Source organism: Engystomops pustulosus, chromosome 2, assembly GCF_040894005.1.
Source record: "Engystomops pustulosus chromosome 2, aEngPut4.maternal, whole genome shotgun sequence".
NCBI lineage: Eukaryota > Metazoa > Chordata > Amphibia > Anura > Leptodactylidae > Engystomops > Engystomops pustulosus.
The window spans coordinates 127,631,481-127,646,205 of record NC_092412.1 but is presented as its reverse complement, the minus strand read 5'-3'; the positions used below and the strand labels follow the sequence as shown (position 1 = coordinate 127,646,205).

The window sequence follows — 14,725 nt, the reverse complement described above, 5'->3', positions numbered from 1 at the left end:
CCCCCCCCCCCCGTCATTGTCATAGTGATGCTACATAAAGAGGTATTTCAGGAATATGAACATTTGATACAAAAACCCATAATGCTATAAATAAATGAATAGAACAAAACGCAATGTCATTAGTAGCAAAAGTGGAGCTTAAATAGTTTAATTTTATGATTCACAAAATGTTATGGCCTCTCTATCTCCAAGATGGCCGCCACTGGAAACTACAAGTACCATGATCCTTTAGTTCTATGCTCTGCTCCCAATGCTGATGTAACAGACTCTCCTGCTCTGTTACCATAGTAATCATGTGTAACTGCCATCACTGCAAAAAAAAACACACGCTGGCCATACTGGATGCACTGCACCACTAGTTTGGCTGTAGTCGGTTGGTTGATCACATGACCTGCCCAGGCAGGGGCATGACATGTGATGTGGACATGTGACCAGTGGCCATCAGACTGTCACATGACTGATTAAAGAGCCAGTAGCATTCTAATTCGTCACTATACTATTTCTCTGCTAAGAGGAGCAAAAATTAAAATAATTAATTACATATTAGAATAATTCATATTCAATTGGGTCCTTAAAATATAAATATACCCCTTTAAAAGCAGTCTGTTCTAAAGTAGGCACTGAAAAAGTACTAGGTGCTTTCCAGTATCATGCAATGGAAAGGCCCTATAGTCGCTCAGCCTACCTCATTGTAGAGACAAGTTCTAATGTCTAAGAGATAAGGAACTTTAACAACACATGGAGAAGTAAGGACGTGCTGCGGATTGTTCTGTATTACAAAGCTGATTAAAATGTGACTGAAGGGACAGAGGATAATCTCTGGGAAACTCATCTGTCCTCGTAATACCTCTCACTGCCTCCATTGACTTGAATGGAAATGCTTTTAAAGTGGAGGTTTTGGGTAACCATTAGAACAGAGCTATGTATTATATTAGCATAATGTCTTTTGTTTAGAATAAATGGTGCCTGCAGGCAAAACTGATATCCTGGGATGTATATAAATCCTTCAGCATTGTTTTTTTTTTTTCCCTAATGTTTTTTTGGAACTGGATGCAATACATGCCCTGGGCACACGTTCGTGTAAGGGTGAAGATGCATCTATACATAACTTAATGTTCTCTTTATTTCTACCTTAGGAACCATGCGTTATATACGAAAAAGCCTTTATTCCCTGGACTCGGCACCAGCTAAGGGAATTTGTTGGGAATGGATGAATGACGATGGCTGTTGGACAGCTTATGAAACACAGATTTGTATATTTCTAGAGGAAAACTTTAGCAAAGGCAAGCAATTTGTAGATCTTGGAATATTTGGACTCTGCTATAACATTGACTTTCTCCTACTTGTTCAGACAAATCAAGTCTCTGGTTTTCGACGGCAAATCCAGAGATGTATCGATACACCGTATCCACTAACTACAAAAGTGGGACCCGCACATAAAGCATCTGCCTGTGCGTGCCATCAGTGTCTTGCAAGTGGGGGTGCAGGGCCCATGCCTGTTCGGTATAGGCACTCCATGATTAACTTGTCTACTTCCTCTAATAACCCAAACACCAGCCGGATATCTAACAATAGTGCTGGTTACCTACCTTATCCAAAACCCACAATGACTAGTGCGAAATCTGCACCAAAGCTAAACAGCACTTGGTTACCCCCGCCATCATCAATGCAGTTTCCCGGACCTTCGTCCTCTGCCAATGGAATACAATTTCTTGGACCTCCACCTTCTGCTAACGGAATAAGGTAAACGGGAAAGATTTTTCAATGTCTAGATCTTTCTGTTACATACTTTGTATGGCGCCCTTGGTGTTCTCTACAATAGTACCTGCTGCCAAGAAAAAAATTTAAAAATCATTTTATTTCCATTGTGCCCCTTATAGTTTGTTGCTGTGGGGCTTGTTTTCATTTTTAATCCATTCAAAACATAAAGCCCAAATCAATTAGCTCATACTATTCAATGGATGTTAAAGGGAACCTGTTACCAGGGACAGGTTACAGGAGCCCATCACACCTGCATTGCAAAGATGCCTTTCTGCCTTCTCTAAGCATTTGCATTACAATATAAGTGTATGTTGCAACTTACCCTGCACCCTGACAGAATCTTCTGTGTAGTCCCAGGGGTTGGGCTTTGGTTTGGATGCATTTCAAAAACATGTCTCTTGTTTGTGCTGCTCAGTGCTTAGCTCTTGGCCCTCACCTTTGTGCTTCTGTAAAGCTCTTCCCTCCTGCTCATTCACAGAGCTCACAGACTAGTGAGCTGACATCAGTGGGGAAGGGAGCTGTAGAGGAGCACAAAGGTGGTGGCCAGGAACTAAGCAGTCTGCTGCACAGACAAGGCACATGTTGTTTTTTTAAATGCATCCAAACCAAAGCCCAACCTGTTTGACTACACAGAGGATTCTGTCCGGGTGCAAGGTAAGTTATAACACACAGTTATATTGTAATGCAAATGCTTAGAGAAGGCAGAAAGACATATTTGCAATTTAGCTGTGATGGGCTTTTGCAACCTGTCTTTGGTGAAAAGGAGGTCCCTGGTGACAGATTCCCTTTAAGTTTTTTATATTCATACAGCATTTTCCCTGACATGTGAGGCAGAGGCTTTTCATACTGTAGCTAAGCAGTGAAGCTAAGGCCTCATGCACACAAGTATTTCAGCCCTGTAGTAAAGGCTGCTCACCCCTCCAATCACCCTGTGAGCTGAGCAGCCTTGTTTCTGTGTGGTGGGACAATTTGGGCAGCTAGCTCATGGCCACCTTTATGTGGTCGTGTTTATGAGGCTTAAAGGGTTGATCTCATGGTTAATTTTTTGTACCAAAAGTACTAGAATTCTAATCATTTTGTTTAAGTATTTTGCAGGCTTTTTATAGCATTAAAGGGGTATTCCCATCTGGGCATTTTCATTTAATTGAATTTATTTGCCATACATAAACATTTCTTCAACTGGATGTTATTAAAAAAAAAATGTTCCTGTGTGAAGATAATTTCTCATAAATGTAGTCATTCTGTCCCTTAGAAACGAGATGGCTTCCTCGGATACGACCACCTCACATTTTGGCAGCAGTGGCCAGACATGCGCTATAGAGTCCTGCCGGACCTCCTGGCTTCAGCAATCATTACTATGGCTGTGGGACATACAGTAACTCCCGGATATTTCATATACAAACACTCTTTGTGTCTTTGTGCATTCCCTCCAGCAGAGGTGGCCGTATCCGAGGAAGCTATCTCGTTTCTAAGAGACCATCTGACTACATTTATGAGAAATTATCTTCACACAGGAACATATTTTTTAATAACATTCAATTGAAGAAATGTTTATATATGGAAAATAAATTCAGTTAAATATAAATGCCCAGATGGGAATACCCCTTTAAAGCTACCTTCATCATCTGCTATATGATTCCATATGTTGTGATAATGCTGCACCTAGCCTGTCTGCTGGGGCTGGACACTCAACATAATTTGTCACCTTCCACCTCTAGCAGATACTATTAAAGGATTTTTCAATTTCGGCAAATAATTGATATTGATGCTGTAATGAAAAGTTATACAGTTTTCCAATATACTTTCTGTATCAATTCTCACAGATTATTAGAACTCTGCTTGCTGTATTTCTATAGAAAGCTTCCTGTGGATAGATATCTGTCCATGGTTATGATGTCACACGGGTGCTTGAGCCGTTTGTATCACAGAGAGTGATGAGATTATACAATTAATAATAATGATTTTATATAGCGCCATCAAATTCCTTAGCGCTTTATGAATCATAGGGACATATACAAATATAATATTATATTACAGAGAACAAACAGTCATATGGAACAATAGGAGTGATGGCCCTGCTCACAAGTGCTTACAGTCTATAAGGATGAGGAGGTGACACAAAAGGTCCAGCAATTTTTTATAAGAGAACATAATATATTATTTTCACAACTAAAAATGCTGCTGCATGAACCAGGCCAGCCACAGCCGCCATCTCTTATACATATCCAAGGTGAAAGTGACCGCAGATAAGCCCCGCGCCTGGTATAAATCTGGTATTTTCTGGATAGCCGTCAAGAGAGGGTTCACATTTCATGCAGTTAGTAAGTATGATAGGCTTATGTCCTGACATAGAAGCTTCCTGTAGCAGGACAGCAAGCAGAGATCTAGAAAACTGTGAGAAATTGAAAGTGTATTGGAAAATTGTATGACTTTTCATTACACAAACAATAATTATTTTTATTATTTCAATTATCTGCTAGAGGCGGAAGGAGACACATTCTGTCCATAGCTCATCGCCAGCAGGAGAGGTGCATCATTATCGCTACATATGGAACCATATGGCAGATGATGAAGAGTAGTGTTAATGCTAGAAAGCCTTACAATTCTAGAAAGCCTTACAAGCCTTACAAAGCCAGTACAATTCTAGTACTGTTGGTACAAAACATAGGAGCTTTCTATAGGAGGACAACAAGCAGAGATCTAGAAAACTGTGATACATTAAAGAATATTGGAAAACTGTAGAACTTTTCATCACACAAATAAATTATTTGCTGAAAGTGGACAATCCCTTTAAGTCTACACCAGCTCTAGGACTTTAGTATTCAAATGAGCCTAAATTATCAATGGTAGGGTCAGATCACGAGGGGACATGAGGTATATCTGTGTTTCATGAACTACGATCTTAAATAATATAATTGTATTATTGTATTTCTACAATTGTGAAAACCTTAAAGGGGTGAAAGTTGGGGATATGTCTGCTCTTAACATGAACGTAGAGATAGGATGTTAATCTTTTATCACTTTTGCCAAATTAATTGTTTTCATTGTGAATTTCTAGCATACCATCCCTTCCTGTGCAGACTCCGAAGAGCAGCTCTATAAAACAGGCGATTGCAGGTATAAAAATATTGGGCTTAGTTTCTGAACATCTGAATCTTGTTTGTTTTCTGTAATGAACCTTGTTACATTGAGGAATGTTCCCAGTAAGCTTCAGTTTACACTTCCAAACTCTCCGGTTTTGATTGCAACCTGTTTAGTTTATTGAACTGTAGGTTATATTTGTAAATATATATTGCATTAAACTGACCTTAACAAATGTTATCTGCAAAAAAATGAAAATACCAATGTGCAGAGAGCCTTGCATGCTTCTAAGCTGTAGCTTGTATTGCTTACCTTCTGTAAAGGAGCTTTCCACTGATGACCTCTTTTAGGGCCATTTATATACCCTACGATTGGAAGAGGCCTTTGCTGACCTGTTAGCACTAAGCTTGTACACAGCATACAGACTTCTGTTGTTCAGATGCACTGTGGGTCAAGTCTGATCGGTGAGGATTGCTGGAGTTCAGGCCCTTCCTATCACAAAGCTCCTCGCTGGTACTGTAATGGATGGCTCCTTTATAATGCGTTCTATCGGCTTGCTTAATCCCCGCATCTACTAAACTATTTTATGTCTAGATATGTTGAAAGGTGTTTTTTTTTCACTTTCTGTAGCTAGTAAAGTTTGTAGCATCATTTATGATCTGGGTCAACTACAATGTTAGTTCACCTGTCCTTTTATACTTGTAATGTTATTGAATGCTTTAGATTTACATTACAAGGTGAGGTTATTCCAGAAAGCTCTTCCTGACTGCATTTCTTATTACTTGAAGACAGATTAAAATGTCTGAACTGCTCTGGAAGACTGAATGGTGGGAGCTATAGGTTACAAGGCTAATGTTGCACTGCAGCTTTCCTGATACATAAGGCTCTTTGTGTCTGGGGAAAGCCATCCAGTACCTGCACAGGGAATGCAGGTTACAAAGAATGGAAGTACAATATCCAGACACTAGTTCCTGTAAAATCAGTGCTGTGAGAGAATGTTATCCACAATAATAGCTTCCTGTGTTGCTATGGCATTTCTAGAATTCATACAATCCACCACCTACTTTCAGCATATTATAGCTCTTTCATCGGGCATGTGAGGGGTATTGGAGCTCAGCTTTACCTTGGCCTCTAATCCTTGGATCACATGCTCCTGATGTGGCCTGGGACATAGACATAATTGAGAGAGATCTCACATAATTGTCTCTAAGTCCTATTCTTCAACCCTTCTGAAAAGAGTGCATACATATAGGCCATACTAGTAGTGAGGTCTTCAATACAGATGGGCAATTAGTCTAAGGATCGGGCCATTTTCAATTTTTGTGTTTCCATTTTTCACTTCCCGCCTTTGAAAAATCCATAAAAAGATTTTTTGGTGGAAACTGTTCTTATGGCTTTCGCTATGAGCTTCAAATGACACCTCTCAATCGGCATAATCTATTTAGGTTTTGGTACGTTTTAATGGATATTTTAAAACTTAAATCCTTTTGTTTCCCCCCCCCCCCAAAAAAAAAAATAAATATCTTTTTACCAGTTTCTGGGGAGTATAACTATTTCATACTTTTATGTATGGAGGGGTGTAAGGCGTATTTTTTTTTTTTTTGTAAGACTGTAAGATATTTTTTGAATCACTTTTAATTCTAAATTTTACAGTATGTGTTGCAAAATAGCGTAAAAGTGCCACTTTGGATATTTGGGCTCTATTTTCCGTTATGGGGTTCACTGCTGAGATTAACAGTTTTTATATTTTGATCGGGTACACAGACATACCTGATATGTTTTTATGATTTTTTAATTTAAATTTCTCATGCACTTGCTCTAATCCCAATACATGCACCAGATAATTGCAACAGACATTTGCCGACAAACAAAGCAACACCTCTTCAGGTTACCCAACAAGTAAACAAAAGCTAGGTCCTCACCATCACACACAGCAAAATCCTACACATGTTCCAAACAACTGTGAAATGTGTGATAACTAGTACAAGAATTACATGTAGGATTAATGTTTGTATATAATAAATACCTGTGGTTGTCCACCAAAGTACCTCCCCAATCGTAGTAGATGAAACAGAGATTTGTCTCTTCTCTCCTGTATGTATGCCGCAATAGTTTTCTGGCGTCCTTGGATGCAATAATCGAGAATAGTTGGCAAAAAGAATCCTTGCAGTTAGCAACAGAATGTGGAGTGTGCCCCTGCAGGCGGTAACAACTCACTGAGCAGTCCAAACAAAAGTCTGGTAATGTCCCGTTCCTACGGAATGCCTCAATGGACAAATGTTTTACGTGTTTCGAAGGTCTCTCTGCCTTCTTCGTCAGGGAAGCCGAACGTCAGGGCAACAGAGCCTCCCAGAGGTTTCCAGCTGTCATGGAAACCAGTTAGCAACCCCTGATGATGCCATGGGGGTGCCAGTTGGCAGTAACATGGCTGTGCCCATGTGAAGCTGCTGTTATGTGAAGTGATGCCAACTAACAGGTTAACTTCCACAACTGATGCAATCGCCAACCACAGCAGTTTGCCATAGGTGTTATATAATACAGCAGAAACCTGCTCATTATGAAGAGGGTTCAGCCTGTGAACCTTCTTTGTACAGCCTTAAAGGGAACCTGTCATCACATTTTCACAAATTCAACTAGTGACAGGTTCCCATAGAGCCCTATTAATTAACTGACAGACTTCTTTGAGCTAAAAGTTGTTTCCTTACATCCCCATAAATCAAATCTGTTATTTTATCTGGCATCAGAGGGAGCATGTCCTGCTCTGCTGGCCCCTCCCATCTGCTCCTCCCCATGTCCCATAGCTCTTCTAAGCATGTCATGTGACCAGGGTGATGTCATCTAAGGTCTCTTATCAAGTATGATTTGCAGCTTCTACCCCATGTATGTGTCTGATCACATAAAATTACAGCATGCCTCCATGGACTTCTTTTTCTCCCCATTCTCCATGGAAACATGCTATGATTTCATGTAAACAGATACATATGTGTGTGTGGGGGGTGGGGGTTGACGTTACAACCCTTACTGGGTAAAGGACCTTAGATCACATCACCCCAGTCACATGACCTGAATCTTCAATGAAGTAAGAGAGCTCTCTCTTACTGTTGGTTGGTTAATTGAAGTGGCTGGATTTCTTTAACCTCTTGAGGATGTACATGTAATATGGGCAGTGCCCAAGAGATCAAGTTGACTTTCAGGAGTATTTATAGAATGATGGTAGTATAAATTTCGCGCATTCATTTAAAGGGGGCATCCCTTTCCATTGCTATTAATGGCTTGATCTACTGACATAAAGTATAGTTATAAAGTAGTTCTTTGTCTTGAGTGAGTTATTAAAGGCTTAAATTAACGTTTGGTTACACTTCATACTGCCGTTAAAATATAACTTCTTTCCGTTTATTGCCATGCTTATTGTAATAGTTATGCATATAGCTAACAGTAGTTGCATACTGCCTGCCATTATTCCTCTCTGCTTGCTGTGAACTTCCCATTTCTCATTATGCTTATGTCATCAAGGCCAACAAACACCTGTAAATCTGTTATCCAGGACAGTGACCATATCACTGTGATCTCCCAGTTATATTCCAGGAGATTCTGCATTATGCTGAAAAATAGATCTAAAATAGTTGGAATAACAGTGGTGGCGAACCTATGGCAGGGGTGCCAAAACTGGCTCTCGGAGCTTTCTCAGTGGGCACATAGTCAGTCACCCCATCACAGAGTTCCCCAGACAGGGCAGTAGCTCCAGTGATATTCCAGCCCTGTCCACACCTCCTCCTGCAGTTCTAATTGGTTCAGGATGTGTCACTTTAAAATGGCGTTGATTGTGGCTCATTCATGGCTGCCTCGGACTGCAGGAGGAGCAAGGAGGTGTGGATAGGACTGGATTGTCATTGAAGCTGTGGCACCACAATTCTTTCAATTAAGAATGAAGTTTCAGTGATGATCTGAATTACTCCTCTTTCTTTCAATAGTATTGATATTTGTAGGACTTTGGTACTTTTGCAATAAAGAATTGAATTTTGCTTGTAATATGGGCACTCAGGGGAGATTTATCATAGGATGGCAGGGCATATTTCTATGGCAGGTCTACGCTGATGTAGAAATGTGCTCGACATCCAAGCTATCCGCGCCCCTCATTCCCCCTTTGTGGGGAAATGGCGTAAAGTGGTTAGTAATTGCAATTCCTGCCAGTTCACTAGCAATTGCGATTATTTTAGGGATTTTAAGCCAGTTTTCTGGCATAGAAGCCCTGATATGTTTCTTCCACAGTCTCTTAAACGTTCACGGACACTGACCTATAATGAGTGACGGAGGTGGAGAAGAGTCATACATGGATGTTGCCTCCTGTCTTTGACATTCCATAGTCCAGATACATCATCACAAGCTGTATGACAGCTGCCAAAGATAAGTGTGATAATGTACTTACCTTTATTGTACATAATTCAATCGAAGACCATGAAGCCAACCAGATTCTCCTCTGGTCCTTTAGCTCTCTAGGACAGTGACGGTGGACTATTTAATGTGCCTAACCAAAAACCTTATTCACAAATTGCCAAGAATGTATTTTTAAGCAGTAACTTTATTGCTTTTCGCTTTGCCACATCTTTCAATCGTATAAGCTTCCTAAGGATACTAATACAGTTTAACCAAATGGAAGAATTTTTAACCACTGTAGCTTCCCTCCAGGGTCCCTCTGAACAGGTAGAAATATGGGGCCTTAAGCAGGAGCTTTAATGCTTATGCAGTCCTGTTTATACCACCTCAGTCCTTCTGCAGACCCAGGCAACCAATTATGCGTTTCTTTAAAATAGCGCTGAATGTGGACATTCTGGGACTGCAGGAGGCTGGGTCCTGTCTGGAAAACTAGGTACTGGGAAACGGTCTGGTTGCCAAAACTGAAAGATTTGAGTGCCACCCTTAGGTTTGCCAACGTTGCCTTAGGACATTTGAACATGAATGATCTTTTTTTTTTTTTTTTTTGTGGAATGCCAACATAGAAGATCATGATTTAGAATCTGTCAATGTCCTTGATAACAATTTGGTGACAGCTTGTGGGCCTTAATTCCCATAACCAATTCCCTTTAAGGAATCTGTTTTGCTTCTTATATATCTGCAAAAACATTTCAACAAATCCCCTTTTTGTTCCTATTATATAATTATAATGATTTCTTATTTTGTTTAGGGACTTATTCTTCTGGAGGTGAAATAAGAAAATTGTTACATTTTCTAACCATCTAAAAAAACAATACAGTTTATGCTATATAAAGGAAACCAAGTTGTAGTAGATAAAAAGTAATCGGTCTTTAAATAATGTGCTAGTACTCAGACGTGTTAATTGTGAAGTGGCTTTTATGGAGCCAGTTCATCTCATTTTTCATCCCATAAGCTTCAGCATTTTGTTTATGAACAAGCTCCATATTTTTAAATTTTGGTTTTGCCTATTTTGTTCTATATGACATTTCTTGCACATTTCATTTAGTTTTATTTGTATATTATTATTATTTTTGTTTCCTCCCCATTGTTTCCTTTTTGCATGTGGATTTTCATGTATACCTAGGCATGACGGCTATTCTGATGTCTGCGGCTGGGCTCCCCGTACGTCTTACCTCTGCACCTGCACCCACCAACCCACACGTGGCCAGTAAACGTGATAAAAACTCAGTTAGGAGATTGAGGAAAATGCCAAAGAAAGGTAGCTTATCAACCCTTTCTCACCCCTTTTCTCATCTTTTTATTCACTTTTTTTTTTTACTTTCAAGGGAACCTGTTACCATAAAAGTGCAGTGTATTCTGTAGACAACATGTTATAAAGCAGGAGAAGCTGAGTGTCGTCTAGTTTTTGTGTTTTTCAGTAATTAAATAGATTCTCTTTCTATTCTGTGACATGAGGAGTGGCGTTTTATTGCTATTGACTCCAATCTCTGTATAGACACAAATGAATGAAGCACAGGCAATCACTGGTAGGATCACCCTGTGCAGATGTGTAAGTGAATATAATACAAGTTGGGCTCCATGCAGTGAAAGTGGATTTCATGGGCCACAGGCAATGGAACCTGTGGTCTGTTAATTGCAACTGGTCTGTCATTGGTGTGAGGTCCACTGAAACAGCAATGACTGCAGAAAAAGATTGCCTGAGCATGGGCAGGAATAGGAGCTACTTCCAGATTTCTGGCTCCAGAAACCACTCCCTTTGTATGAGCCCATAGAAATGAATGAATCAACACACAGGAAAAAAAATACATTTACAGTGTTGGCCAAAAGTATTGGCACCGCTGCAATTCTGTCAGATAATATTTGTTTTCTTCAGGAACAAAGTCAAATCGATCATTTTATACAAAACTCAAAAAAGGGCCAGACAAAAGTATTGGCACCCTCAGCCTAATACTTGGTAGCACAACCTTTGGGCAAAATAACAGTGAACAACCGCTTCCGGTAACAATGCGTTTCTTACAATGCTCTGCTGGAATTTTAGACAAAACTGCTCCAGGTCCCTGAGATGTGAAGGCGCCTTCTCCGAACTGCCATTGTGAGATCTCTCCACAGGTGTTCTATGGGATTCAGGTCTGGACTCATTGCTGGCCACTTTACAAGTCTCCAGTGCTTTCTCTCAAACCATTTTCTAGTTCTTTTTGAAGTGTGTTTTGGGTCATTGTCCTGCTGGAAGACACATGACCTCTGACGGGAGACCCAGATTTCTCAAACTGGGCCGTACATTATGCTGCAAAATTTGTTGGTAGTCTTCAGACTTCATAATCCCATGCAGATGGTCAAGCAGTCCAGTGCCAGAGGCAGCAAAGCAACCCAAAACATCAGGGAACCTCCGCCATGTTTGACTGTAAGGACAATGTTCTTTTCTTTTGAAGGCTTTTTTTTTTCCTGTGCAGGCGGTCCCCTACTTAAGAACACCTGACTTACATACGACCCCTAGTTACAAACGGACCTCTGGATTTGAGTAATTTGCTGTACTTTAGTCCTAGGCTTCAATGAACAACTATAACAGGTATCACAGGTGTCTGTAATTAGGATTTATTGTTAATCCTGGTTCTTATGACAATCCAACATTTTTTAAATCCAATTGTCAGAGACCAAAAAATTTTTGACTGGGGTTACAATAATAAAGTATACAGTTCCGACTTACATACAAACTCAACTTAAGTACAAACCTACAGAACCTATCTTGTATGTAACCCGGGGACTGCCTGTAATTCTATGTTGATGCCTTTTCCCAAAAAGCTCTACTTTTGTCTCATCTGACCAGAGAACATTCTGCCAAAACGTTTTGGACTTTCTCAGGTAAGTTTTGGCAAAGTCCATCCTGGCTTTTTTATGTTTCTGAGTAAGAAGTGGGGTCTTCCTGGGTATCCTACCATACAGTCGCTTTCCATTAAGACGTGGAGGGATAGTATGGGTTGACACCACTGTACCCTCGGACTGCAGGGCAGCTTGAACTTGTTTGGATGTTCGTTCAGGTTCTTTATCCACCATCGTACAATCTTGCGTTGAAATCTCTCATCAATTCCACCCACATCTAGGGAGGTTAGCCACCGTGCCATGGGCTCTACACTTCTTGATGATGCTGGGCACCGTAGACACAGGAACATTCAGGTCTTTGGAGATGGACTTGTAGCCGTGAGATTGGTCATGCTTCCCCACAATTTTGATTCTCAAGTCAGTTCTCAGACAGTTCTTTGGTCTTTCTTTCTTCCACCATGCTCAATGTGGTGCACACAAGGACACAGGGCAGAGGTTGAGTCAGCTTTAATCCATTTCAACTGGTGTGATTTAGTTATTGCCACCAGCTGTTAGGTGCCACAGGTAAGTTACAGGGGCTGTTAATAACACAAATTAGAGAAGCATCACATGATTTTTCAAACAGTGCCAGTACTTTTGTCCACCTCCTTTTTATGTTTGGTGTGGAGTTGTATCCAATTTGGCTTTTTGACAATTCTTTTTGTGGTTTTCCATTGAAGACCAATTAAATGAAGATACCAAAGAATTTCTGATTGCAATCATTTTTTGGAAGAAACTGAGTAGTAACTGATAGAATTGCAGGGGTGCCAATACTGTTGGCTACCACTGTATACTCATAAAGGCTTATACTAAAAAAGACACAGAAGGAAATTTGTGCTGCTCTCCCTGCTCTGTAACATGCTGCTTGTAGATTATTCTAAGTTTTCAAGGTGACAGGTTTGCTTTACCTTGTCTCAGCATTAATACTGCACTACCCAAAAAATTTATTCCTTTCTTTCTTATGTTATTGTCATCGCACATACATGTTTTTAGGCTTAGAAAGGATCTTTAAATTGGGGAGCATTTTTTCCTCTCCCAGATATATTAATATTAGCTTTCTTTAAATGTGAAGCATCTCTTCAATAGAACCTTCGATTTCTTTTGATTCTATAAATCACTGCATGATCGGGTCGGAGGAGCCAGGTAGTTGGCGCACTTGAAAATATGATGATGGATCTGCACATTTTTGTTTTGCATTAATTATTGCCTTGTCTTTTAAAAGCTGATGCCATTTTTAGTATGTTTTTTTTTTTTACATTGGTGATTATAGCTCATCTCTGTAGATAAAGATGTTAAAAACATTTGTTACTCGCTCATTAGGTGCAACTCCTTTTTAGAAGCTTTTTATTTACATAGGTGTCCAATTGGTTCTGCGGTCTTGATCATATGCCTGAATGCTGCTTTACTGTACCTCTGGTATGGTTGTTTTCAGGAGGCCTTGCTGTGAAGCTATTGATAAATGAGATCCGTTAAATGTATTTGAAACCTACAAGTCTTGTTCAGTAAATCTGCCCCATACATTTAGCTACATACTCAGTTCTGTTGCATATAGATATATGTACAAACATGTGCGGTGCTAGATCCCCCTGACTGCAGACTAGAAAACATGGAAACTTTTTTTTTTTTTTTTTGAGAATTTTCTACATTACATCTAGCCCTTTTACAATTAAAAATAACACCTCCAAAGTTACATGTATATCAGCAGAGATAATTGGCTTTAGCAGCTCTATAGCAGCTAGGACCATAGTTGCCATCTAGAAACATTCATTTGTTGACATATTAGAGATAAGCATCTCCTCTTCTTTCAAATTCAGTCAGACTTGTGGTTCTTGCACTCCTCAAAGATTTGGTATTTATTTTACCTTTAATATGACAACATGACAAGGCAGGCGTGTGGTTCTGTTAGATACAGAACAATATATACAGGTGCTAGGCCATTAACAGACTAAATTCTGAAAGGAGAAGTGGATTGGTAAACAGAGTCTCCGGAAGCCCCTTATCTACAGTACAGGGGGTGACAGTAATGAGGCTGAATACTATCATGAGGTAGAGCATGCAGAGACTGGTCATGGGCCTTTAGAGATCACATGACCCTTTATCTACCGCCAGGAGTGTCTGGCTGATGAGGTAAAACACATTCCTGAACCAGGGATCTTCACTTTAGCTTTGTATAAAAAAAACTATGGAGAACTAATACTTGTATATTTGGTAGTTTTTCCTAAAATTCTGCCCCCCACACATTATCTAAAAACTCAAAGTGGCAACCCCTTTAAGAGTTTGTTCACAAAAAATTATTTCGCATATTTTCCTATTCGGATGTTGGCCAACATGCCTTATATTTAAAATCGGCATCTGCTTGGAACATGGAGCAATTTCCTTTTTATTCAAGTAATATTGTAAAAAAAAAATCTTTAATGGCCTCCCATTAACCCCAAAGGTGGAGTGATATTGGTATGGATTTTCAACCTTTTAGCCATTTTCACAGGTGAGTATTCAGTGCCAAAAGTAGAAATGGATCCTGAATTCTGATGTGTACAAATCTTTCCATTGTAATATATTCCATTAAATATATACCTTCATATGCACTTATTTT

At 39.7% G+C, this 14,725-nt stretch overlaps 1 protein-coding gene across 5 annotated transcripts in view; it reads left to right on the top strand.

Moving 5' to 3' along the window:
• Window positions 1-14,725, top strand: part of DTX2 (deltex E3 ubiquitin ligase 2) — a 53,727-nt gene that overhangs the window by 24,759 nt on the left and 14,243 nt on the right. For 3 of the 5 annotated variants that reach the window (XM_072136339.1, XM_072136337.1, XM_072136338.1), the window contains exons 3-5: window positions 1,137-1,743; window positions 4,820-4,878; window positions 10,400-10,534. In XM_072136339.1, coding sequence (XP_071992440.1) covers window positions 1,137-1,743; window positions 4,820-4,878; window positions 10,400-10,534 — 801 coding nt within the window. The remainder of the gene's footprint in view (window positions 1-1,136; window positions 1,744-4,819; window positions 4,879-10,399; window positions 10,535-14,725) is intronic. The other 2 variants (XM_072136341.1, XM_072136340.1) reach the window with 1 other exon arrangement.